The sequence below is a fragment of the Electrophorus electricus genome, chromosome 16 (genome assembly GCF_041902795.1).
Source record: "Electrophorus electricus isolate QZ-2024a chromosome 16, ASM4190279v1, whole genome shotgun sequence".
Taxonomy (NCBI): Eukaryota; Metazoa; Chordata; class Actinopteri; order Gymnotiformes; family Gymnotidae; genus Electrophorus; species Electrophorus electricus.
The window spans coordinates 6,467,756-6,493,337 of NC_137512.1; the positions used below are offsets into that span (position 1 = coordinate 6,467,756).

Consider the following 25,582-nt stretch of genomic DNA (forward strand, 5'->3'; position numbering starts at 1 on the left):
TTATCTGTTAGAATTACACACGGTCAAACCGAGGCCACTGAATAAGTTTCAAGGATTATTATTACAGTATTCCTCTGGGAGTACTATGCGATACAGCTAAGGGGTGTACCCAGCAAAGTGCATTAAAAGAATTAAAAAAGGGATTCCCGGAAAAATCTAAATATGGGCTTATACGTCATCTTACATGTGATCGTTCGTCACCCAAATTGTCGACGGCACTATTTCCCGTAAATTGGGAGGGGCGTAAACAATACGATATGTAGTCCAATGATAATAAACCTAAGAGCATTCTGAAACAGTAGTTTAGCTGAAGATCTAGATTAGCAGTAGAAGAAGTACTTCTTTTTATTTGAACACAGGCAATAGTTTGTACAGTACGATCGTGAACGATTACTTCCTTACACCCCTAGGAAGACACGATTGGATTCTACCATTTTCCCCGCAACAGGACAGACTTTCAACTTACTTTTGAATTGTCGTGGTGATGTATAAGTAAGTGCGCTTAGGCGAGTACGACCATTTGGAGCGATCACGGAGTAGTAGGTTTTCTTGCTCAGTTCTCCTTCTTTGACCATTAGAAAGTAGACGGCATACATGTATCGAAACTATGCGAGTCTTGGTAGAGGAACCAACCAGAACCTCTTGGATAGCAGTTCTGGATCTGGATCTGGATCGAGCTCTGCGAACGTTACTGGTACTACTGCCGCTGTCACCACCAACCTCGGAGAGGTAAGGCAGCATGCCAGATTAACTGGTTTCATCGAATGTCAATTTATAATAGTTCTCATACTTTAACACAATGTTAAATCCTAATTGTTTCGAATTTAGTAACATTTCGATGGGACAATTTTATAGTAGAGCATTAAGTTACCATAGTGGTACAGTGTCCCATACTCATAGTTTGGACAGCGTCAAGATAGGGCCACCTGGATATTAAATAAATACTGACTGAAACGTTATTTATGGGTGTCCTCTTATTAGGTTCCCAGCATATACACAGGGCCATATAATTTAGGCTATACAATAGTCATTTCATTATGTTTACTTACTCTAATTACCTTCTTAATGATCATTTATGGGACTTCAGACCTTGGTAAAAAAGGCTGAAAGTGTTCAGTTATATTGTTATTAGATTAATTTATTTAATATGTAATTAAACTTTACTTTTATTCCACCACCACCTAGCAGAAGTATTCAGTGGCAGGATCCAGTCAGTTTGTGCCTTCCCTCAATGCCATAACTTCAAGTCAAGATCTACAGTGGCTGGTCCAGCCCTCCCTTTTACCCACACCGGGTCCATCCAGGGCACCTTGTCACCCTTACCCACTGCCACCAAGAACTGGATCAATGAACCCTCACCAGCCCCAATCACACCTTCTCCGACCAGGGGTCATCAGACCCCTGGCAGTGACAGCCTCTGGAAGTTCTGCAAGGCGACGAATTGATGACCATGTAAGTTGTATTTATGTCCCAGTTGCATAAAAAGGGTTAGCTAAAGATAAAATGAATGAATGATCTATCTATGTGTCAGTTTTCTAAGACATGGCACACTCCTCTTGGATGGCCATTATGCATCATGCCTCTCCCACTTTTACTTCTAAAGAAGAAAAAAAAATCTTGGGTGGTTGTAGAATCAGACAATGTGTAATATCCTGTAATGTGTCTGATGGGTGTGTGTGTAACATGGCGCTACACAAACACCACTGATACACACAAGGAAGGGAAGGGTGTGACATATTCAAATGGAATCCTTTAGAGTTAAAATGTATTTGGCTCAAATTGTTCAGCAATTGTTTAGCAACCATGTAGGGTATGTAATAATTTTTTAATGAAACCATACACTGTTTATATCTCATGGTCATTAGTAGATGACAATCTATCTAGAATGGATTTCAGTTTGATAATGTCCATTTTAATCATTTGAAGTCCCTGTTTAATATTATTTATGGCAACCTGATTGATTTATACCCCAAGTCATCATTTTGAATAGGATGGTGTGGCACAAGACAAATAATGAGACAGGAAGTCAGGTGACTCATTGGAGCAAAATCATATGACTCACACCCGAGTCACTGAGGGGTCTGAAGATGATTCAACAGAATTAAGGGGTAGGATATGCACAATAAGAGAAAAAAGAGTGTATAAGTGAATGATTAAATTTTACAAGAGTAAACACTGAAAAGACAGAGGGCAGACTGTCATGCTGCTGATGCAAACTAGTGACAATTTTTATGTAGCATCTAAGGGGTAGTTATTAATAAAAGTGACCCTGTCCCCTAGATGGCAGCATTGCTGTGGCCAACAGTTGGTAACTCCTTATACGTGATAAGTGTTTTAAACATTTTGCATATTTCTATATTTATTTTTAGATCTGCCAAAAGATTGGAGACACCTTGCCTTGTTTGATTTTCACTGTTACTTTTCAGCTAAGTAACTTGCAAAGGTTTTGTGAAACTGAAACATCTAATTGCTAATACTTTGGGAATATGTTTATCATATTTTCCTTAGGAAGAAAAGCAGATTTTGCCATAATGATTAAGTGTGTCATTATGTTTCCTTGTCCCTCAGTTCTGCTATTTTTGCAAAGAAAAAGGTGAAATTGAAATGGCTAAACAGCTATGTTAAGTTATTGGAAACCAAAAAAAAAAGCTCAAAAAACAGTTGTCACCAAACTTTGGTTGGGCAGTGTATATCCTCTGCTTGCTTTCTTTTTGTCTAATTTCTTAAAACGTTAAATTTGTTTTCTTACATTTATTTTTATCTTATAGCTGTCTCCAGAAGAGTTTGAAAGACGCAGGGTCAGAAGAGAACGAAATAAGCTGGCTGCTGCGAAGTGTAGGAATCGCCGCCGAGAACTCACCGACATGCTACAAAACGTAAGCTGTTTATTCCGATGCACTTCTGACTTTGACTTTGTGCTTATGAAGTCGGCTGCATAAACATTTACCACAATTTTTTTTTTTTTTTTTTTTAAGGAGACAGACCAGTTGGAAGATGAGAAATCCCATCTGCAGAAAGAGATTGCTGAGCTGCAGAAGGAGAAAGAGAAGCTTGAACTGGTTCTCGAGGCCCACCGACCGATCTGCAAAGTGCAGGACTCGGATTCAGACTCTGATTCCAATAACCTTATTCCTTCCCTATGTGGAATCAAAATTGAGCCAGTGGATTCAGAGCTCCCTGGACCCTCCAAATGTCAACCCAAGCAAGTGAAACCAAAACCTAAAATAACCATTCCAGCTCCACCTTCAACCTCAGTTGCTGGTGGAGCTGGGATGGTCAGTTCGGAGTCAGAATCTCTCCACACTCCAGTCCTCGTCTCCACGCCTTCTTTGACCCCATTCACTGCCAGCCTGGTCTTCACCTATCCCGCAGCTCTTGACGCAAGCGCCTCTGCTACATCTCAAACGCTCAACCTTCCTGCCTCTCACCATGGTACAACCCAGCTCTCCCGAAACCCAGAGCCATGTGGTATTGCCCACCGTCGTAGTAGCAGCAGTGGGGACCAGTCAGATCAATCTCTCAACTCGCCAACCATCCTAACTCTTTGATTTAGATTTTCATCCATGGGTAACGCGTGCTTGAATTTTTACGGGTTTAATGCTAGGTCAAAGTAAAACTAGTACGTTCAAAGTACACTGTAAATACAAACTAGTACCTATAGATGCACTGTGCCTTCATATAGCTGCTATTACCAATAGTTATTCAAGCGTAATTTGAGAACAACGGATAATTACTATGAAACAGAACACTAAGAATATACTTAAACATGTATTATGAAAATTGTAAGGCATAGTGGTTTTCTTATATATATATATATATATATATATTTATATTTTTATATATATATATATTTATATTTTTATATATATATTTATATATATTTATATTTTTTTAATATATATAAATATTTATATATATATATAAATATTTATATATATATATTTATATTTTTTATATATATAAATATTTATATATAAATATATAAATCTAAATATATATTCTTCACTTATAAGTGGCTTGATAGATAACTAGATAAAAAAATGGATGTCCAGATAGATAACACTTTAAAAAAATAACATTTTAATTTGATCTTTTATCATAAATAACTACATATCCATGGTTTTCTGATTCATGCAGGCCTATTACTGTCTGGATGTGCACTACATTATTATTTTTCATATATTTAAAAAAAATGTTGCTACAGTTTAAAGCTATGAGATTGGTAGTTTTTTTCTTAAAATGGTACAGTGTATTAAGCTACTTTTCGATGGGCTTTATTATAGCATATTTTATTTTTATATACTATCCTATGTCTTCAAACCTTGAAAGCCAGAAAAAGCATACATTTCAACAAGTTACACTGGTTACAAAAAAAATATTTGAATTTACCTGCAGATTCTCAACTGATATACATCAAATGTGCACTTAAATTTTTTTATTAGATGCTAACTATGTACATTTTCTAAAGTAAAACTTTATTATATCAAATCCGGTAGTAGTTTAGTTATATTTATAATTTACTTTGTAAGCATTATTACAATGTATTTGATGCACTACTAGGGCTGGACCATAGAATTTAGCAGATTTGTATTTATTTTTTGAGAATAAACTGTTTTGTAAATGTGTTTTTCATTGAGAACTAGTCATTAGTTGTAAAGAATTTCACACCATACAACATGAAAGGGAGAAATAACAAAATGTATTGCTTTTGGGAATCATTTGTAAAAACCCTAAGGTATGTCGATGTCTTTAAGTTAATCCAATTTGTGCACCGAAGCTTTGTGTTTGAATATTTGTAACTTGTTAATTTACTTGAAAATACCCTACTTCTAATTGGAAACAACTGAAGTGGAGTTCAGTTAAATACAAATTGGAAAGTCCTCGGGGCTTGGCTTAGAGGAAAGGAGGAGTCAACACTGCTTCCACTAAGGATGTCCTTATAACTAGCAAAGAGAAATTCCTGGACTCATACTCACAGTGAAACTACACTGTTTAAACATAATCCCACATTGTACTAAACTACACAAGATATTAAATAAAATACATTTAAAAGCATGTAAAATTAATTATGCATGTAATGGGTTAGTGAAAGTTATGTTTCACTACTGTGAGAATTTTAGTGTGTTGGCAGGCAGTTGTGAGCTTACCATTAAGACATGTAGGGTTGGTCTCCTGCAAAGAGATTTGTTTTAGTCTTAGTCTACACTGCAGTTTCATGGAATATTACTATTGGAAATTTCTTTAGTCTAGTTTTAGGCTTAAACTGGGTCTGGGAACCTGGCCCACAGTGTAAAGGAGACATATCGATGAACAGAAAACATAAAATTGAGATAACCCAGAATTAGAAGTGTTCAATAGTAAAAGGTCCTCTGCAAAGGACAAAAATGGCAGTTACAACATTTACAAGCAAAGAGCTAATGGGATAAACTTGGTCACCATGCTTCGAACACACATTTTCCATTAGCACTCTAATCTGAGGAGAATCCTTACTCAGAGCTTGGTGAACACATCTGATAGTAAAAAGGGAGTTTGTGCTGAGCGAGCCAATGCATGCATGCTCTGATAAAAGAACCTCTGTATACTCCAGTAAGGGTATTACTGAGTTGACATTGCTGTTATGCAAACAGTGAACCAAAAATATAACACAGGACACTTATGTCTTTGGTCCTCAAACATGACCAGAGAATTTTTATATATGTCAGTCAACACTTGGCTCAAGTGAAAGCAAATTGTTACAACATTCGTTCTGTATGCAATACAAGTGCCTGAAGGGCTTCCAACACAAAAACGGACCATTAAAGAAATGAGAGTCTCGATCAAGTGTAAGTTCTCCCACTTATAATGAATGTGGCCCAAAGATTACAGCCATCAAAACAAAGCCACTAATTAAGAGTTTGATGCTATAAACAAACAAAAAAATCCAGTCATTAAGTAATACTGATTATAATTAGTAAGTAAAGAGCTTAGGCCTAACCCAAACATTTATATACGTGAATTATATGCCTTGTAGGAAAAATACAGAAAGTTGAGGAAAACTCATAGATGAATATACATAACAATATTACAAACTCACATGTCATTGTATTCTCCACCAGTTGCCAGTATGTAAACACAGCATGTAGCCCAGTAAAATCCAATCAAAGAAAAAAGCTTGTTAAAGCATACATGGGCAGTTAAATCATAAAGTTGGGTCAATGCAAGGACATCTAGGATCCAGTAAAGTAACCAATTAATAAGATGGTTTAATGTAATAAACTTTCCTATACTGACTGGTGCATAATAACACTGAGAAAGTATTCTGAATGTGCAGTTTCAGTGAAGCACTGGGAGGCCTCCAACCATACAGTAAAATCATGAGAAATCCAATCATTTGAAACTGGAAGCCTCCTTGCAACCAATCTTTTATGCTGTTCATTTCAAGTCACCCTTGAAAATGATTCAGTGCTATTTGTGCATGATCTCGAACAGATCATTTTATGGCTCTATGCAGTTTAAAAATGTGAATCTTTTTGAGATTCATTTCAGCCCTGTCTAGTGCATCATTAAAACATCAGCCCACCTGAAAAAAAATTCAGTGCACAGTAAAACCTGGTGAGTCAGCAGTTAGATTGGTTCTTTTTTTCAGAAAACCTCCATTTATACTCTCTTATCAATACACAACACCTGGTAGAGATGAAAGAGGAAACATCCCAGTGATCTCAATACTTACATTTAAATAAAAGAACAAACACCAAATGAGATAAATAACATTAAAGCGTAAAACAATTTCTATTGTGTCTGATATTGTAAGCAAAGTAACATAATTCACATTTAGAAAGTCATTTTAAATGAAGGGAAGTTGGGTCAAAATAGCCTAAATAGATAACATGAAAAAAAATGAACCAGTCCATGCCAGAATAAACAAACTGCTTCGCATCTGTCATTAAGTAGTTGAGATGTAATGACAAAACTGTAAACTGCATTGTTCCTCATGGATTCATTCAGATCATTTTCCGACATTCTCCGAGAGGAAAAAAAAAGTGATATGGCTCGTCTTTTGTCTCAGTCATCCGGCGAGCACACCAAGTGGAGCTGATCTGGGCTCCCCACACTTCCCGTGCTCGAGCTTCCATCACCAAGGTCCCGAGCCACCATGCACGGAAGGTTGAGCTCCGTCGACCCGCCCGGGCTGGAATCGCTCCGGCTCACACACTCCTCCTCAAGCACCAGACACAGTTCTTTTAAATCCAAGTTCTCCTTCACCAAACCGTCTTGCATCCGCTCGAGCTCGGCAAGTTTCTTCAGGTAGCCACCCAGGTCCTCGCGCATAACCTTAGCGGCGTGATGCCCGAACAGCTGCCATTCCCTCGCGAGCTTCTTAACTTTCAGCCGGTCGTCGTCTAGAAAGCAGCACAAATCGCGCAGTTCTTGATTCTCCTCTTGAAGCCGCTGGTTGATGACTTTGAGCTCCCTGATTTCAAGCAGATGTCCCTGAAGTTGTTTATTTACTTCTTTGATTAGGCGGCCACGTTGTACGAGGGCTGACATCTTCTCCGATTCCTCTTTGCGCAGCCGATTCACCAGTTCTTCTTTAGAACAAGTGAGTAAATCCTCGTCAGACATCTTTGCTAACTCTCGATTTAATATTTCACCGTCGCTCCCCATCTCGTTTAAACTTTTAATCGGTAGCTTGAAAACATATAAATTTGATTGTCGGAATAAAAATGTTGCACCGCATGAACCAATAAAGTACGTTGCATATTATGTTGTACACAAGGGAGCACCTAGAAACTCACGCAGATTCGTTATCCGCTAACATTTAAGAGGCACGTGTAATGTCAGTTAGGCTGTTCCAATATGGACCTGGCTCAGCGCACCTCGTTTCCAGGCCTCAAACAAACGGACCATTTCTCTCTCGCTCTTCAGTTGGCCACGTCTAATTTCACAGTGGAGCATCCATAGATTTCAGACTGCTCGTACCTGAAACCTGAACAAAGGACAATGTGCCCAGCCGGAATTTAGTGGACGTTGGCCTATTTACAATTCCACGGGTTATGCTATTAACATAGTATCATAGGTTATTCTAATTAATGTGAGCAGCGAGATGCCAAGGTGATACAATGCAACATACTCTGCCGACGTCGTCCTGAGTGTCGAAAAACCAAATCGGAGGTTGGGATTAAGCGCGATTGTGCATCCTTTATCTTCGTGCATCCAGTCTGTTGTCAAGGATCACAATGTCCCTGCTTCTGTCGCTGTTCTGCTGCCTCAGACGCATCCGTCTCTCCCCGCCCTGGTTCCACACCTCATTCCATTGCTCTGTCGGGAAATTTTCTTCTAGCGAAATCTCGTTTATGTTTTTGGATGAAAAAGACATCCGACCACAGATATCTCAACGAGGCACTGTAAACACGACAAATAAACAAAATTGAGTAAAAAGTAGGACAGTCTTGGTCTGGAGCTTGCGATTTAACAGCACGGGCGGTGTCTGATAAATCCGCGGTTTTCGGCGATGCTTGATTTTCAGTATTATTATTTTATCCGCGTGGTACAACGTTAAATATTTTATATGTGTATGTATATTTTAGCGACAAACCGCTCTTTCCCAAAATGCAACCATGATAGTGGAGGCAGCGGATGCGTGAACCCCCCTCCTGTCTCTTTCTCCTCCCCTTCCTTCCTTTAGGTTTTTTTTCCTTATCGTAAGAATCAGGCTATGCCGTGGTAAAAATGACATCATTCCACAAGAGTCTCAGTCGAGGTATTTTATATGTTCTGCACCGCAAACCCAGTAAAGTTAGCCATGCTCAGCTAACTGTAGTAATAATTCAAACCGCCGGTTTATGCCGTCGCCCAATTTGGCCTCAGTAAAAATCCTCCTGCCCCCTTTTGCATTCACTCCCTCTAACAAACCAGCATGGGCAAAACAATGATCCACACACAACGATGGCTAGAGTTCCAACAGGCCTTTCTGTGCACTAATCCGCGGTATTTGGCCACATCCTTCCTCTATGCTCTCCAGCACTATTGTTACCACGAGCCCATAACAATGTGGGGTGTTAACGACTGCGAGCGAGGGGCTGCAAGCAGAGGCGAGAGTGGAAACGGGCCGCGAGGTGGTGAATAAGTGGGCGGAACGCACGAGTCGGAGGTGCTGAACGAAAAGGCTGCGGACTGTTTTTGTGCCGTCGCTGCTGCGTTGCGAGATTTTGACGCCGAAGGTTGGCAGGGGAGAGGGATTTTAATTAAAACAAATAGTCAGAGCGAATCAAAACAAAACCCATTTCAATACTAAGCAGCAATTATTAAGAGTTGTAGAGATATTCAAAACTCTACTGAAGTGCACGGAGTTTCCAGAGAAACAGGACGTTTCGGACAGAACAGACGACATTCATGCAGAGCTGATGTCCTGTTTCGCTGGAAACTCGGTACTTCTCTACAGTTTTGAATCTCTCTCTCTCTCTCTCTCTCTCTCTCTCTCTCTCTCTCTCTCTCTCTCTCTCCATATATATATATATATATATATATATATATATATATATATATATATATATATATATATATATATATATATCACGACACACATAGATAGACATACATAATTCAATATTTTACACAAATACACGCACATATATATAATATTCTATCTATCTATCTCTATCTGTCTATCTGTCTTGTCTGTCTGTCTGTCTGTCTGTGTGTGTGTATGTTTCTAAGATATCCGTCCCCTTATGGATTTTACACAGATCAAAATCAGAACATTTCAAGCAGACCCTTTTGCTTTAACATGTCCAATTTTGATATGTTTTCAGCTGCTTACAGTGTGAGCCAGGTGAAGTATCCCTATCATTTTTTCACAAAGCAAAATAGCCTCAGCTCTGCGTAAGTAGCATCCACTAATATTATGGATGCGTTTGAGAAATGAGGACTTTGTACAGATCATGTAATCTACACGTCATGTTTCAAGGAATGTCGTGCAACTCATGACTGTAAGACTTTGCATTGACTTGGTTTGCTTGTATGTTACAGAGTTTAAACGCGCCCGAAATGAATGAGCGTGACGTTAAAAGGAGGCGCGAGTTTGTTTTCGAACGGAAGCGCCCCCTGTTTAGCAACAACAGCTAGTTCAATGGTTTGTCTTTGCGTTTGTGCGTGTCAGATATAATGTCATGCGGCAAATGTGGACTTTAATTAGCTATATCACTTGACCCTTTATTGATTATTCCCTAGTGTTATATTTAGTGCTCAGGCGAATGGTTTCACTCCAACCTTTTTCTGGTAGTACCTAGCAAACTAGCTTCTAGCTAGCTAGCTGCCTAGACTTGTGATTACAAAGCTAGGTAGCTATCTACATGTAACATTAACAGTCATACAACCACACTAATATATTCATTTTGTTGGGTGAATGCACGTTAATTTAATTTGTGGTTTTTGTTTTTTTGCTATACCATATAAACAAAACGTTTAAGCTGCCCGTTATGCTACTTAAATAGGTAGCTAGCTACGCAGCTACAGTGGTGAAGTGAAGATGTCAGTAGAGCTTGACGTATTTGTGGGCAACACCACCATCATGGACAAGGAGGTGTATCAGTTATGGCTGAATGGATATACAGGTAAACCTGCTGCTTGGGGAAATATTAGACAAACTAACTAACTACTTAAATCTTAAGTGTTGCCAAAAGGTAAAATAAGGGTGGTTTTCCTATAGTGAATGATGCAGTAAAAGTGCGGATGGAGGGAGGTGTGATGGAGGAGTGTGAAGCTAGTGCTGAAGTCCTCCTGAGTGACACTATGGATCAGTTCCGAACCTTCCAGATGTGCGAGAGGCTTCTGCAAAATCCAGCAAAACTAGCTAACCAGCTCCTGTTTCAGATTCCACCAGATCGACAAGCGATGCTGATTGAAAGGTATGCCCTGTCACAACTGTGAATTACTTCCATTACTTTCATCATTTACTGAATTACTTCCATAATTTCCCAACACATCATGTCTGGATCCTCTCTTGATCACCTGTCCAGATATTATGCTTTTGCTGATGCCTTTGTTCGTGAGGTCCTTGGAAAGAAACTGTCCAAAGGGACAAAAAAAGACCTTGATGACGTTAGTGCAAAGACTGGCATCACTCTGAAGAGTTGCAGACGGCAGGTCGGTAGAACACTAAAACATGATTTTAAATGATTTTGAAGGCAGAGCTTTTCACTCCTTTTTAAAAAAAATACATAGTTTGACAACTTCAAGCGAGTATTCAAAGTGGTGGAGGAACTCAAGGGCCCCCTGGTGGAAAATATAAGGCAACATTTTCTGCTCCCTGACCAGCTAGCAAGGTAAGAGAGAAAAACACTGGTGCATGTTCCTTCCCCAGCTGCTCTGCTTACTTCAGTTGCCTGCAGAGAAATCCTGTTAACAACTATTACAACTATTCTTAAGGAATGAATATAATAATCACATGCAGCTATTTGACTACAATTATTTTTGGGTAGATTTATGTCTGTGATATGACATTGAGCAGTTTAAGCTGTACAGAGCATCTGTCTTTTTCCCTGCTTTCCTTAATTTTCCCTGTACATGCTTATCAAAATTGTTTTATTTTTTACAGGGATTATGCTGCCATAGTGTTCTTTGCCAATAATCGCTTTGAGACAGGGAAAAAGAAGCTTCAGTATCTCACCTTCCAGGACTTTGCCTTCTGTGCTGGACAGCTCATCAACAATTGGACGGTTGGAGCTGTGGGTAAGAGGTTTTTAAAAAAAATATTATTAAAAATGTTTTATTTGGAATGTATCTTTTTTCACTAGTTAGCTATGTATTGGACCTTTATTTTGGCCTTTTCAGAGCCAATAACTGTACTAAATTTGTATTTAGCTCTTGTTCTTGTTTTCAACAGTTTTTCTCTTCTTTCAACCTTTGCAATCTGACTCCTATAGATAATATGGTGGAAGACATGGATGTGGATCTAGACAAAGAGTTCCTTCAAGACCTCAAAGATCTCAAAATTTTAATTGCAGACAAGGATCTTTTGGATCAGCACAAAAGGTACAAGATTGCAACGGTTTTGAGTCTGGGTGAGGAGCAGGGATGGACAGGAATGGACGCCCTCTAACTCAAGATTTTGAGTAATGAAAATTATTTTCTATATCTGTTCAGTCTAGTATGTGTAGCTCTGCGAGGAAAGACCAAAGTTTTCAATGAAATGGAGACCAATTTTAAGGTGGGAGAATATGTCTTCAATATATGTCTTCCAGATGTCATCTGGATTGTGTACATAATTACATAATTTTAATGTGGTAGATTTATTACATCTTCAGTGCAAACAACCTTTTTGAAGACTGTTAAAGGATTTTGAGGATTTGCCTGAAACATGGCAATTTCTTCCCCTGTAGAATCTTTCCAGAGGCCTTGTCAATATTGCTGCCAAATTAACAAATCCAAAGGATGTCCGCGATTTCTTCATCGATCTTGTAGAAAAGGTGATCTTACAATAATGCAGTCGCAATTTTTCAAAATTTAAATTGCTTATGAGCTTACTCTAAGATCTTGTGTCGCCTTTACAGTTCATTGAGCCTTGCAAGTCAGACAGATGGACAGCTACAGACGTCAATCTCTATCTCACCCACTACACGAACTCAGCCCACATACTAGACAGTTTCAAGTGAGTGTATTGTAGTGACCAAAGGATGTGTGTGAGTGTCATTTCTTCACAGAGGTTTATGTATCCTTCTCACAGCGATTCTCAATACAATATATTGTATGCTTTTCTCTGTTCTGGTGAAATGTACTGTTCTACCAGTGGAGGTCACTGTGTCTCATATCCTTTCCCTGTTGAGGAATATACTGTAGTTAGCTTGGTCCCTTTCAGATACAAAAACCCAGTTTCCTCGAATTTTACTCGGTCTAGTTTTAGTAAATTGCATGTATTAAAAGATGCTCTTTCCTGTCCAATCATCTGTGTACACAAACCATTATGGCATGTGGATTTTTGTGTACAAACCTTTTTAAAATATTACACAATGATGGTCCAAATGTTGATTTGTTTAGTATAACAGAAAACATAACTTCAGTATGACACTATCTCCCCCAACCTCTTTTTTTTGTAGGTACCAGACTGTCTGGACTAGGTACATGGGAGTTATCAAAAGCTGCATCCTCAGAATGTATCACGAGTAATGAATAGACTTTTTCTGCCCTGTCTTTCTTAAAGCTGCATTGTGGATCCACCCAGTCTGATCACCTTTTGGCCGTCTCTGTATTTAAATCCCATTTTACCATTTTCCTTCTCTAATCCTTAGACAAATACCTCCCTTCAATAGCTGGCCCTGTCCTCACCTTCCCCCAACCTTAGTCTAAATCCTCCCTTCCTCCCTCCACATTCTAGACTCTGTCAATCAAAAGAATGACTTGTAAATAAACAAAGCATGTTTTCTACAGATAGCCTCTACAATATGTTCTCACCAGCTTTTCTGAAAATGGCTCAAGCATTGCCATAATAAGTTTACAATTTTGTGTTGTTACAAAGTTTTACAACAGTTTGTGTTGTAAATTTAAGGATTAGAGAATTCATACACAGCAAACTCTGAGCATAGGTAATGTACTGGACCTTTAAAGTGTTTTATGTGTGTTCTAATTGTATATAAAACAAATACTGCTACATATAACACAACATATTTGGAGATTTATATGTCCTGAGTTGGGTGGTTGAGCAATTTATCATTGATGCTGAAATATATACTAAGAATAGGGGCAGCCTGGCATAGGTTGTGGCTTAATGTGTGGGCCTAATTACAAATTTGTGATCCACACCGGATGAGGATATTTACTCCTAAGGCATGTGGCTTGTCATTTGAACAGTTGAATCAATAAGTGTGGGTGTCAGAAACCTAATGTGTGTGATTGGTGTCTGTGTGTGGCCATGTGGTAGTGTAAGGGAGCAGTAAGAGACCACAATTTGTACAGCTTTTTGAAGGGTAAACAGGGTTTGTGGGTGTTCTGCCAATTACAGAGTTTTTATACCACACAGGCTAATAATGAATATTCTTGGTTTTTGAAATGGCTTTGAGAAAAATGTGCCTTCTGGAATTTCACACAGATTCCCTCCAATAACTCCAAAACTGCAATTTGGACTATCTAAATTTTGAATGATGTATTATATGTGAAGCAATCATTTGCATAAACGCACCATTGAGTCCATATTCAAAAGTTCAAGAGTGAAATTTTTAATGTGCTTCTACTTTGAAAAACGAAGTAGATTTAATGAAAAGGCAAGGGCTGAATGAATACATTATATAAGAGTTACAGAAATACAGGTGTAATCAGTGTTACTCTTTACACAGCCTAATAGTTAAACATTTCTGCCTTTATATCATCCATTGATGTCCTCCGGTTTAAATATTTGGACAAGGTATTAAAAAAAAAAAAAGTAAGACTTTTCTCTGCAGATGTCTTTTCCTCCCTCTTAAGTTCTCTCTCCTTCGTTCTATCCCTGTCGTTCCGCTTGCTAATTTTTGTCCACATTCCACTAGTTTTTCTTCCAAGCTATAAATATCTAGCCATGTCTGCATGAGAGTCAGAGAGGTATGGGTGAGCAGTATCCTCTGAAAAAGATGAGTGGGATGAAGGGTGAATGGAGGGGGGCTGGAGAAAAAGTTACAAGCTGTGGGGGGGGGGGGGGGGGCAGTTTAAATGAAACCAGGTGCGTTGTAGTCTTCGTGTGTGCGTGTACATGTAGGGTCTGCTGGTGGTGAGGAGAGGGGGCTGGTCGAATTGTGTGTGTGTGACTGAATCTGTGCACTGTTGTTCTGTCAGCGAACTGGACAGATTTGGAATTTTGGAATTTGGGCCACAGACCAGGAATTTTCATCCTGGGGGGTGAGGCGCGTGGGGGTGTCGAAGGGGAGGGGGGGGGGGACTGCAGCGCAGGGGGCCTAGAGGGGGGTCGAAATGGGCCGTCCCTCTCCTGTCTCGCCCTCCTCTGAATACATTCATACTCCAGCTGTACGTCTCCACGCTCACTCTTACGCTGAGGCGGCACAACGAGGAAGAAGAAGAAGAAAAGGAAGAAGAAGAAAGGTCACTTAACTGTGAGAGAGAGAGAGAGAGAGACAATAAGGGCAATTTCTACTCACCGACTTCCACTGGAAGAGTGCAGAAGAAGAGAGAGAGAAACACTAACAGGAATCCAAGGCCCTAAAGAGAAAAGAATTCAAGAAGAGAGACCTGTGAGTATAGCATGTTTCAAATTCTCAAAGTATGTATGCATTAGGAAGTGATGAATCGATAAGGCTATGAATATTACATTCTGGCTCAGTAATATCAATGTAGAATGTGAGAGTAAGGTCCACTGCTGATGTGATCATCAGGCAAGAGCAACAAAATGAAGGCCGTAAGGAGAGGGCCGTACAACGGGAGTGTGTGTGTGTGTGTGTGTGTGAGGGAGAGGAAGAGGGCCGAATCATTCCCAGGCTCCTTGAAAAGCTGTGCGCGTCACACCGAACCTCCTGCTCCCAGGCAGCAGACGTCCATGGTCTCGGTGTCTTGGTGCTAGTTCACTTTAACCACAAAGAGCATAAATGATTGAGTACCCTGGCCATGCAACCTTCCTACAACATCTCTTAGAAACAGTTCCCAGAGAGGGCCTAGACAGTTGTGAGTTTGTTCCTTCAGTGTCTGTTACACAACCTCCAGGATGCTGTTACACACTACAACACTTTGCGTATGCTGTATTGCAAAACTTCGGTCTTGTTTCACAACTGGTATAAATGTCAGCTAGTCCACTTTTTATTTGACCCCCCACAAGCACTGGGCCAGTTTTGTCAAACATTTTTGACCATAAAACTGGATTTCTACATGCCTGGCAAAGTATTTGTGTGTCAGTCTTTTATTCCGGCACTACGTCAGCAAGATTATGTTAAATTGACGAGGCTTGGATTCTCTGGAGTTTTGAGCATGCACAAAAGGTTGTGGTACTTACTGGTGTTAACAGTTGTGAGTGCCAAAACATTTAGGCCCACTGAAGAAACACAGGTGGCATAACATGGAGAGCAAACACACACACAATTAAATGTCAAGATGACGTCACAGCTGAGAACAGGAGCCCAGTATACTAATACAGACCACTTTTATACTGAAGGGAGTTTCATTGCTTTTGTTTATATATTTTTGCAGTGACAAATTTGACTGCATTATTTTATATGGCTTGCTGCTGACTTGAGCATTCATTCAAAGGCAGAGGAGTGTGCTGGGGGGGGGGGGTCACCCCCTGTAGCCAATGTGCTCTGCTGAGTACTGGGTCACAGTGTGTTAAAGTGTAAACACACCTCCGTGGTTTACACTAGTCGGTGGAAGGGATGGGGCGATTGTATTAAGAGCGTTTGCTTTTGGGTCTGCATGTCCAGCAGGTCTGATGGAGCCGCACATGGCACGATGCTTTGACCACCATCAGAGAAAGTCAGCTTTATGCCCAGCTGAGCAGAACGGAAAATAGAACAAACATGTCACAGGACCCACTGGTGTGTGTGTGGGGGGGGAAGGTGGGGGAGAAAGGTGGGGGGAAAAAACATTTGTCCCTATATGTGTGTGGTCCTTTCCCAGTATGCCCATGAGAGAGAATCTTTATGACTTGTCTGAGTGGTTGTATACTCACCAAGAAGCAGATTACGAGGTAGAGGGACTTGACAAAAGGGTGGCCATGACACCATGGTGCCGACTGCACATCAAACATTTAATGCACAGATTAACTGAAATAATAAGACATAATCCACTGAACACACCACATTCATTTTATAACTTCAGAATCTTAGATAGCATTGCAATGAACCAAGAATCCCTCATATCTGCGTGAGAAACGAACGCACCAAGTATGTAAATAACAACGCAAAAGCAGAAGGAAAGGGCACCATGGTTGTGGTGGGGTCATTCCAGGTAGCCATAACTTCCCCTTTCAGTGAACTTTGCGGAACTCTGGGAAACACAGTCATGTTCTGGCTGTACCATCTGGGGATGGTGCCCACATCCTCACCACCGGCATTCCAGCAAGACCAGGGCCTGTTGGTGTGGCACGGCAGCCGGAATTACCCTCGCCCCTGCACTGCCCACGGCATGCCCACTGCCTACCACGGTCTCGCCCTACCTATGGGACCAGTGTGCAACTTCGTTTGGGGCTTCCCTGAGGCCACGCGTTTTTCCCCGGGCCCGGCCAGCTGGATGAAAGGAAGAGAGAGTGGACATGTCTTCAGTCACGTTCAGATGCACAGTGTGGATTCCAGTGAGTAGTGGTGACGTTTGGCAGCTGCCATGCGTGGTAAGAGCAGGCCTGTCCTCGGCTTTCAGAGGCATACATTTGAGGTGCAGGAAAAGGAGAAATGCTTCGATGACTTTCCAAAGGTTTCTGTGTGAGAAAGAGCAAGCTTGATGAACCAATTTGCTATTATTCACACAGAAGTAGTACAAGAATTTTCATTCTCTTGTTGTCATTGACCGTTGAATGGAATGTGTTTAAAATATGCATACTTAGATGTAACTGAAGCTTTTATTTACATTGTAGGCTTCACAAAAGAACTTTTAGATAGAAAGGGATGCAATATTTCAGTGACAAACATTCTTAGATGTTTGTTAGGCGTTTAAAAAAAAGATTTGAATGTCTTTGTAAGTTGCCTGAGTTTTCCTAAGTGTACTGTAAGTCATGATGAACAATCCCTTGTGGTTTGGGCCAAAACCACAATTGCACACGGAGGCTGATGTAACAGAAGCAGAATATATATATATATGTGTGTGTGTGGATATGCACATTACCCTGTGGCTTGCTGTTTGTCAATTTAAGTCAACATGACAATATCAGTGGATAGGGCAGAGCTCTCCATATTAGCTTAGAGGTTTGGCTTGAGGTTCATAGAAAAACATGCATGCACACACATTTTTGGGCCCGAAATAACTCCTGCTTTATGTGCACTGTGTGTGTGTGTGTGTGTGTGTGTGTGTGTGTGTGTGTGTGTGTGTGTGTGTGTGTGTTGTATGTCAGAAGGTCAGTGGTTATGAGCTTTTCTCCACACTATTTCCCTTGCAGCACAAACCAGCTAACGGCTTTGCGTTACCCAGCCTAGCGTCAGAAATGTTTTATAAGTGTTGCATTTGGCTGGTTTTCTATTTATTCTTCAGCTGGGAGACCTGAAAGACACTACTTATTCAAGCTGAAATCTCAGCTTTCTCTTACTAAGAGCATCAACTGAGGCACTGTCTAAAAGAAGTCTCTCAGACAGGCTTTCTCTTATGTTTCCCATGAAAGAAAATCAGCCTATGAGACTTACAGGCTAGTCAGGTTTTAATAAGTGTGGTTTATATAAACTAACTGTAAGCCATGTTGATATTGTGCCATTGTCCAAAAAGTGACTAATTGTGTGCAATTCTAGTTCAGCCACAAGGGGGAGTAGGTTTGCCATATACTTTCTCTGGCAGGGCATTGAAGCTCCCAACATTATTTTAATTCTCAACTAAAGACAAATACCGACACATACCCTTCAGTAAAACTCGAGGTCTAAATCAAATCCTGGATCAATAATGCAGTGAAATCTACTCTGAATAACAACAATATTAGCAGATCTTACTTCTGCTAACAAATTGGTATGAACGCTTAATCGCGTGGCACTTTAACCGAGGGAACGCTGATGCGGATAGTCCGTATCAAATAACTTTGTGCGACAAGCTTTAACTTGATAAAGCCTACAGGCTGTAAGGTATGTAAGGTATCCCTAAGCTTCCCTTACCCCCTCTGCCTCCCTTCTTTCTTACAGGCTCTGCAGTGTTATTTCCAGTCCCGGCGAAAGCCAGCGCCTGCTTTCGTTCCACTCATTCCCGAGGCCGAGCGGCGTGTGTGTTTGTGCGCGTGTTTTTGTGTATCGCTGACGCCCTGCCCGTGAGTGTTCTCTCTGCTCCTGGCAGCCAGGTGAAAGCGCCTGTGTGTGAGGATGCGGTCCGTGTGCATTTCGCTTTTTGTGTTTCGCTGTGCGTGCGTGTGTGCGCTTCTTCACCGCGCTATTTCACAGCCGCCCACAGAAAGTGACACCTACACGGTAAGGAGGGAGGAACCCTTCCCCCGGCTTCTCTTTTTCTCTGTCTGTATCTCGCCCTCTTTTGCATACAAATGTGTGTACAGATGCACGGTATGTAATCATATGCATTCATGCAAAAATGTCTCGCTGAACGTTCTTTTGCAGGAATGCACAGATGGGTATCACTGGGATCCTCAGACCCAACACTGCAAAGGTAAAACATTCCCACTCTTGGCTATATATCCTACAACTCCAAGTCCACGGTACCGCTTCTTTATGAATCCAGCACTAATGGCAAAGTAGACGGCATGAAAAAAAAGCCCCTAACTGGCTGAAAACATTCCCTTTCCTCTGCAGACATAAATGAATGTGAAACCATCACAGAGGCATGTAAGGGGGAGATGAAGTGCTTTAACCATTACGGTGGCTACCTGTGCCTCCCCCGCTCTGCTTCTGTGATCCCTGCTCCCGAACCCCCCAACCAAATCCGCCCTGGCCTGGACGACACAGCCCGTGAGCCCTACAACCCCTGCCCCAGTGGCTATGAGCCGCAGGGCGACAGCTGTATGGGTGAGCGCGCCACATGTGGGAGGGGGTGTTTTGGGGGTGGTGTCGGTGTTAGTGAACAGGTGGCAAGTTGCTGGGAGTGACTAAGTGTGTATGGCTCTGGCTATCATGGAAGCAAGTGTTGACAAACTGCTGAGTCAAGACACCTCAGGGGGGCGTTTGCATACATGGCAGGAAGTGAGGAAAGATGGGAAGTTTTAATCCAGGCTTTTGGGTTTCATGCCTGGCTGTATAGGCGCCTGGGTGATTCAGATAGAAACAGGTGGTATGTGGGACAGAGGGCGTCTAGTGTTCAGGCACGATCGTGGGAGTATTGCAGGGAGATGTCTGGGGGAGGGGCTACTGGAGGTAGAGGGGATTTGGAAGGCTAAGATTTCCCAGCTGCTATCAGCAGTCAAGAGCTCATTAATGCACACTCTGGTTGTATTACTCAGCACTGGTTGGCATGAATTCCCACAGCTAGCATTCATTTATTCCCATCCTTCAAGCTGTTAGCCATAAATCTGTAAGGGCAACCACTGTTGCAAAAACAATACCAATGCAGCAATGAGAGGAACAGAGGTGAACATAAATATGCCTCCTGCGTGCTGGTCCACTTTTTCTGATGTCATGCTGTCTCTCACACACACACACACACACACACACACACACACACACACACACACACACACACACACACACACAGATGTGGATGAGTGTGCACGGGATGAACATGACTGCCAGCCCAGCCAGGAGTGCTTCAACACAGAGGGCTCATTCACCTGCCAGTGCCCCGGGGGATACCGCAAAGTGGGAACAGAGTGCATCGGTGAGCTATTCTCTTCCCACATAATCCGGCTTTAGGATATAGCCAAATACTGAGCTTCTGTACTAAAGCTTGTTACTACACATACAGTAGACAGGAAAATACTGCCAAGCAAGGTCATAATATAGCAGTCTGAACACTTATTCTAGGATCAGACATTGAGGAACATTCAAAGAGCATCCACAAGGACTATATTACACAATATCTAACCAATAACAACTAATTTAAGGAGGTCATTGGGGACATTTGGTCACAATTGTAAATAAGACAAAATAATATTAATATTACCAGATGTAAGCTTTTTATATTGGCTGAATTGTAAGTTGGCAGAGTCCAAAAAAAAAAAAAAAATCTATCTATCTATCTATCTATCTATCTATCTATCTATCTATCTATCTATCTATCTATCTATCTATCTATCTATCTATCTATCTATCTATATATACAATAACATGTTGATCAGAATCATCAAATCAGTCTCAAACAGAAAAAGCTAGTCAGAGCTGCAGCTGTGGGTTTACCCATGCTGAAGAAAGGTAAAGGTTTGTGCTGGACGTGTTGACCAGGTGATCCATCCCCACCCTTGCTTTTGTTATCAGACATTGACGAATGCCGGTACCGCTACTGTCAGCACCGCTGCGTTAACGTCCCCGGGTCTTTTTCCTGCCAGTGCGAGCCAGGCTTCCAGCTGGCTGGCAACAATCGCTCCTGCATCGGTGAGTGTGCCCACATGTGGCAGCCCCCGCACCTGACTGACACCCTGAGTGGTGCACCCTGAATCATAGGCCTGTTACCCCCCCCCCCCCAAATCCCCAATCAAACCATGCACACACAATCATTCAGAAAGCTGAACCCACACGCTCTTGCACAATATCTTCCTACACATCAGCTCCCCTGAACGGGGGCCAAAGTCAAAACAAACTGCTGCAGCACCTTCCAATTAGGTGAATAAGGAACACTACAGTGGCATAAGGGAGTCATTACTGTGGTATTATGAAATACGGGGCTGACTCTCCATGGCTTGTTTATCTAAGTTAAAGAGCATTTTGGGGTCACACAAGTGATGGACAAGTAATCCAGATGAGACATTTATGTCTAATTCTATGATACTCAAACATATCTCTGGGTCTTCCCAAATAAGGACAGCTAGTGTGTCTAAAGATCTACATGACGCAGTAGGGTGAATCATTTAGTCATTGTTTTTTTTCCCTAACACATGGGGTATAAACTGAGACTTACTAAATACAGCACAACTGGATTGATTGTTCCTGTAAAAATATGGTGTGGTCCACACATCTGTGTCTACTGTATCTGTGGCTTCAGATGTGGACGAGTGTGACATGGGCGCCCCCTGCAGTCAGAGGTGTTATAACACCTACGGAACCTTCCTTTGCCGCTGTGAGCAGGGTTATGAACTGGGGTCAGATGGATTCGCCTGTAAAGGTGAGAGATATAAATATACACAGGTGATGCTGGACACACACACACACACACACACACACACGTTCGGTTTGAGCATATGTCTACATCTCCCAAAGCTACTGTGCACCTAGACCAGTTGCTTTGTTATTCTTTTACCCAGCTGTCACTTTTTAGCACCTCTGTCCCTGTCTATAGACATCGATGAATGTAGCTACTCCAGTTACCTGTGCCAGTACCAGTGTGTGAATGAGCCTGGCAAGTTCTCCTGCATCTGCCCAGAGGGCTATCAGCTGCTGGGCACTCGACTCTGTCAAGGTGGGCCTCAACCTCTTTTCTCCTCACCGTCTTTTAACTCCTCTCTATTTGTAAACACACAACGTTGCCTCTCAACTCAACCTTGCCGGCTGACTGCTCCTATGTTCCTGCACACAGATATAAATGAGTGTGAGACAGGCACGCACAAGTGTGCCGATGGCCAGACCTGTGTGAACATCCACGGCGGTCACCAGTGTGTTGACGCAAACCGCTGTCAGGAGCCCTACGTCCAAGTATCGGACAAGTGAGTGAGCAGTTGGCCCTCCTTTGTTAAACCCAAGGTGCATCTGATTGTTGGAGGCATACCTCCAGTGACTTTTCCCTGTTTGTTTTCCCATATCTCCCAGTGTGTGTCCCAGCTCCCACCATCCAGCATGCTTTAGTCTAATCAGAAAAATTCCACAAGTCTGAAATTGATGGCCAGGCAGGTTTACATTTTGAAGAAATGTCTGGAGAGAAATGGATGGCATCCAACATATTAAGTTCATTTGTCTGGCATGTGACACACATTGACTGGTACATTTGGGGTTTAAGTGGCTTAAATGATCATTAATCATACAACAGATGAGAGGAATACTATGACTGTGAGCTAGCTTATTTCTGGCAAAAGATTTAAGAAAGGGTGCATTGCAATCGCTGTCAAATACCGGCAGTCAGATCAGTTCGGTTCAACTTTCTACTCTGCTTGCCTTTTTTAGGAAAAGTATGTTCTTTTGAACTATTTATGATTCTGGAGTGTAACCTTTTCTCCTCTCTGCAGCCGCTGTGTGTGTCCAGTCGCGAAGGCTGGCTGCCAAGACCTGCCTTTCTCCATCGTGCACCGCTACATGAGCATCACGTCGGAACGCTCCGTCCCCTCGGACATCTTCCAGATCCAGGCGACCAGCGTCTATCCCGGAGCCTACAACACCTTCCGCATTCGCTCGGGAGATGACAATGGAGACTTCTACATCAGGGTGAGATGAAGCTTAATGGCTTTTATTGATTGTGAACTTCCCAGGATGCTAGACTTCTGGGGGTGCTTCACTGAGACCTTGGATTTTGAATCAGATCATGGGCTGCAATCTGGGTAATTATTGTAACTATTTAAGGGATTTAAGACAATCCAGAAATCAAATGTGACTGGGTCACTTTTGAAAAGGTGGTCCCCTTAGGGGGAAAGGCATATTAAAAATAAAAGAATGCCAAAATTTAAGGACAATGTATTCTCGTGGCAGTTTGCAACTATTAATAAACTGAGCTGAAGAGGACAGCAGTTTTGCTGATATATTGTAAGTAAACGCTTGTGCCATGCTGTGAGCTCTTAGGGGGTGGAGCAAAGTAGATTACATGTGCCAAGGCAGAAGAATGACTGCCTCAGTGTAGCCTCTCACCAACTCTGTTATGATTGCGGGGTACAGATAATACTATGCTCATAACACGCCATTATTTCCTGTTAATCATTTCTCAGTAATGGCAGGATTTAAGTGATACCTGTGGTCTCTTCCCTCAGCAAATCAACAACATCAGTGCCATGTTGGTGCTAGCCCGTGCGGTGAATGGACCCAAAGAGTATGTTCTGGACTTGGAGATGGTATCGGTCAACCCACTGATGAGCTACCAGACCAGTTCTGCTCTTCGCTTAACAGTCAACGTAGGGCCCTATGCTTTCTAAAAGGGAGCTTAGAAATGCGGGGGCGGGGTATGTGGAGTGGCTAATGAAAGGGAGAGTGGTGAAGATAAGGAAGAGAGGGGAGACTAACATGTCAAGCAAGGATGAGAGCACTTGAGCTGGAGATACTTGCATAAACGTGTGATCTTCACCCCAAGTTTATGAGAGCAATGCTGTATATCACCCGAAACTGAACAAACTACACAACTACTATGTTGCTTAATGATGGCCTTGAAGACAGGCACTAAGACTTACAGATACAGTTGTACTACACTCAGTCTTACTTGTGTTGTGTATGAAATAGCAAAGGCAGCAGCTGCACTATGATTTCAAAATCTGCTGTATGGCCTAGACCTTATTTTGCTTTCATCTGGCTTTTCCAGTGTCTCTCATGTCATCCAGAGTATTTTTATTTTTTTTAGGATGTGTACTTTCTGTTGTTGCATTTGCGTTTAAATACACATGGTAATCCACAGCCCTTGCTGATGGTCCAGCATAATCACATACACCCCCCCCCCCCCACCCAAGATTTTTGTAGCAGCAACTACCAATGTTAAAGCACAAATGCTGTTTGCGACTCTGCATACCATCATGATCATGATCACCCTGCCTTACGGCTAGTGTGAACTCTGAATCACAGCCATTATGCAATAACCACTCAGTACTACACCTATACATCTCTACCCCCTCTGCCCTCCAAAACCATCACTAATACTCATATTCAGCTTCTTCTTCTTCTTGTGTTGTGTGTGTGTGTGTGTGTGTGTGTGTGTGTGTGTGTGTGTGTGTGATTAATTTTTCATACCATGCTGTCAATGTTGTATTTTTCTGTCCTGCAATTATTACTGTAATAAATATGATAATATCACGTACGTTTGACTACAGATCCATATTGTACCTTGATTCGATTTGCATCAGGGTCTATATTTAACACGGATGCTAATCCTGGTTCTTTTTTCGTCTGCGCACACGGCCTGCTCACTCTCTGCACGTGCTCTTTTTAATCTTTCCGACTTGCCTTCTCTGAGTCATCTAACTACACAATAGATTGGATTCCTGCTGTGGAAGCGTCTGACTGTCTTCAGTGCAGAAAGCAGCATGCTGTAGCCTTGACCATTCCTTGATGGGTTCCACTGTTCACCATCAGCCAAAAAAGAAAGAAACACACACACACACACACACACACACACACACACACACACTCACACATTCACAAAGTCTACACAAGCACACACACACTCATCACTGGAATGTAGGAATGTCGAACCATAATCTGTTTGTGTTCAGTGCATCTTAGCAAAATTCCTTGGGTCAGATACTGTAAAAAGCAGCTCCCCCAAGCCCCAGCAGATTAAGGAGATCTGGGGGCTCCCACTTGGGTAGCAGGGAATCTCCTTTCATGCTTGACAATAGACAGCTGTGCTTTGAATACATACACAAGAGAAAGGAAGAGCATAATGGGATCAGGGCAGTCTGAAATCGGTGGCATGAGGGTAATCGCATAAGACTAGTGTGTGTGTGCATGTGTTCACTGTGAACTAATCACTGGACTGTGTCTTAATAAGTTAAAAGGAGAGTTCAGTTCAGATAGCATTCTTTATCAGCAAACAAACAATTAATTGAAGACAGGAAATGTCATGTTTGTCCCCATAAAAGGATAGTGCAAGAAAGAATGGGAATCCATGGATGAAGATAAATGGTGTTGCTTTTAAGTTAGAGCTACATATGCACACAATTCCAGAAGTTTCCATATTGAATTACAGCAGTAGTGGGTAGTGTCATTTCAAACCTCTCTGTGCTCCGTCT

General features: G+C 41.7%; 4 protein-coding genes across 9 annotated transcripts; 3 read left to right on the forward strand and 1 right to left on the reverse strand.

Moving 5' to 3' along the window:
• Positions 1-317: 317 nt before the first annotated feature.
• fosl1a (FOS like 1, AP-1 transcription factor subunit a) lies at positions 318-4,625 on the forward strand. Of its 2 annotated transcripts, none has more exons than XM_027013028.3 (4): positions 318-729; positions 1,189-1,452; positions 2,769-2,876; positions 2,976-4,625. In XM_027013028.3, exons 1-4 carry the CDS (start codon positions 595-597, stop codon positions 3,546-3,548), a joined length of 1,080 nt encoding a protein of 359 aa, XP_026868829.2. In that variant the 5' UTR covers positions 318-594; the 3' UTR covers positions 3,549-4,625. The 2 variants fall into 2 exon arrangements, with proteins under 2 accessions (XP_026868829.2, XP_081554795.1); XM_081698669.1 differs by having other exon boundaries at positions 319-729; positions 1,186-1,452.
• Positions 4,626-6,869: 2,244 nt separating this feature from the next.
• ccdc85b (coiled-coil domain containing 85B) lies at positions 6,870-8,649 on the reverse strand. Its single transcript, XM_027013003.3, has 2 exons — positions 8,111-8,649; positions 6,870-7,966 (listed from the first exon to the last, which is right to left on the reverse strand). The coding sequence occupies exon 2, from the start codon at positions 7,642-7,644 to the stop codon at positions 7,042-7,044; it is 603 nt and encodes a 200-aa protein (XP_026868804.1). The 5' UTR covers positions 7,645-7,966; positions 8,111-8,649; the 3' UTR covers positions 6,870-7,041.
• On the forward strand, positions 7,442-13,403 carry fibpa (fibroblast growth factor (acidic) intracellular binding protein a). 4 transcript variants are annotated; one of them, XM_027013000.3, is made up of 11 exons: positions 7,442-7,579; positions 10,473-10,592; positions 10,688-10,886; positions 10,998-11,124; positions 11,203-11,303; positions 11,576-11,709; positions 11,904-12,012; positions 12,124-12,187; positions 12,360-12,446; positions 12,531-12,628; positions 13,074-13,403. In XM_027013000.3, the coding sequence occupies exons 2-11, from the start codon at positions 10,508-10,510 to the stop codon at positions 13,141-13,143; spliced, it is 1,074 nt and encodes a 357-aa protein (XP_026868801.1). In that variant the 5' UTR covers positions 7,442-7,579; positions 10,473-10,507; the 3' UTR covers positions 13,144-13,403. The 4 variants fall into 4 exon arrangements, with proteins under 4 accessions (XP_026868801.1, XP_026868803.1, XP_035388079.1 ...); XM_027013002.3 differs by lacking the exon at positions 7,442-7,579 and adding an exon at positions 8,678-9,200; XM_035532186.2 differs by lacking the exon at positions 7,442-7,579 and adding an exon at positions 9,986-10,111.
• A 1,551-nt stretch (positions 13,404-14,954) lies between these two features.
• Positions 14,955-24,648, forward strand: efemp2a (EGF-like fibulin extracellular matrix protein 2a). 2 transcript variants are annotated; one of them, XM_027013031.3, is made up of 11 exons: positions 14,955-15,191; positions 18,759-19,037; positions 19,182-19,230; positions 19,374-19,586; positions 20,269-20,391; positions 20,988-21,104; positions 21,712-21,831; positions 22,006-22,125; positions 22,243-22,369; positions 22,886-23,081; positions 23,618-24,648. In XM_027013031.3, exons 2-11 carry the CDS (start codon positions 18,933-18,935, stop codon positions 23,777-23,779), a joined length of 1,332 nt encoding a protein of 443 aa, XP_026868832.1. In that variant the 5' UTR covers positions 14,955-15,191; positions 18,759-18,932; the 3' UTR covers positions 23,780-24,648. The 2 variants fall into 2 exon arrangements, with proteins under 2 accessions (XP_026868832.1, XP_081554794.1); XM_081698668.1 differs by lacking the exon at positions 18,759-19,037.
• Positions 24,649-25,582: the final 934 nt, after the last annotated feature.

Coding starts and splice junctions, on each gene's coding strand:
- efemp2a (XM_027013031.3), top strand. CDS start 18,933: ATGCGGTCCGTGTGCATTTCGCTTTTTGTGTTTCGCTGTGCGTGCGTG. Junction 20,392..20,987: donor AGTGGGAACAGAGTGCATCG/GTGAGCTATTCT, acceptor TTTTGTTATCAG/ACATTGACGAATGCCGGTAC. Junction 22,370..22,885: donor TACGTCCAAGTATCGGACAA/GTGAGTGAGCAG, acceptor TCCTCTCTGCAG/CCGCTGTGTGTGTCCAGTCG.
- ccdc85b (XM_027013003.3), bottom strand. CDS start 7,644: ATGGGGAGCGACGGTGAAATATTAAATCGAGAGTTAGCAAAGATGTCT.
- fosl1a (XM_081698669.1), top strand. CDS start 595: ATGTATCGAAACTATGCGAGTCTTGGTAGAGGAACCAACCAGAACCTC. Junction 730..1,185: donor TCACCACCAACCTCGGAGAG/GTAAGGCAGCAT, acceptor ACCACCACCTAG/CAGAAGTATTCAGTGGCAGG. Junction 1,453..2,768: donor GGCGACGAATTGATGACCAT/GTAAGTTGTATT, acceptor TTTATCTTATAG/CTGTCTCCAGAAGAGTTTGA.
- fibpa (XM_027013000.3), top strand. CDS start 10,508: ATGTCAGTAGAGCTTGACGTATTTGTGGGCAACACCACCATCATGGAC. Junction 11,710..11,903: donor TTGGACGGTTGGAGCTGTGG/GTAAGAGGTTTT, acceptor TGACTCCTATAG/ATAATATGGTGGAAGACATG. Junction 12,188..12,359: donor AAATGGAGACCAATTTTAAG/GTGGGAGAATAT, acceptor CTTCCCCTGTAG/AATCTTTCCAGAGGCCTTGT.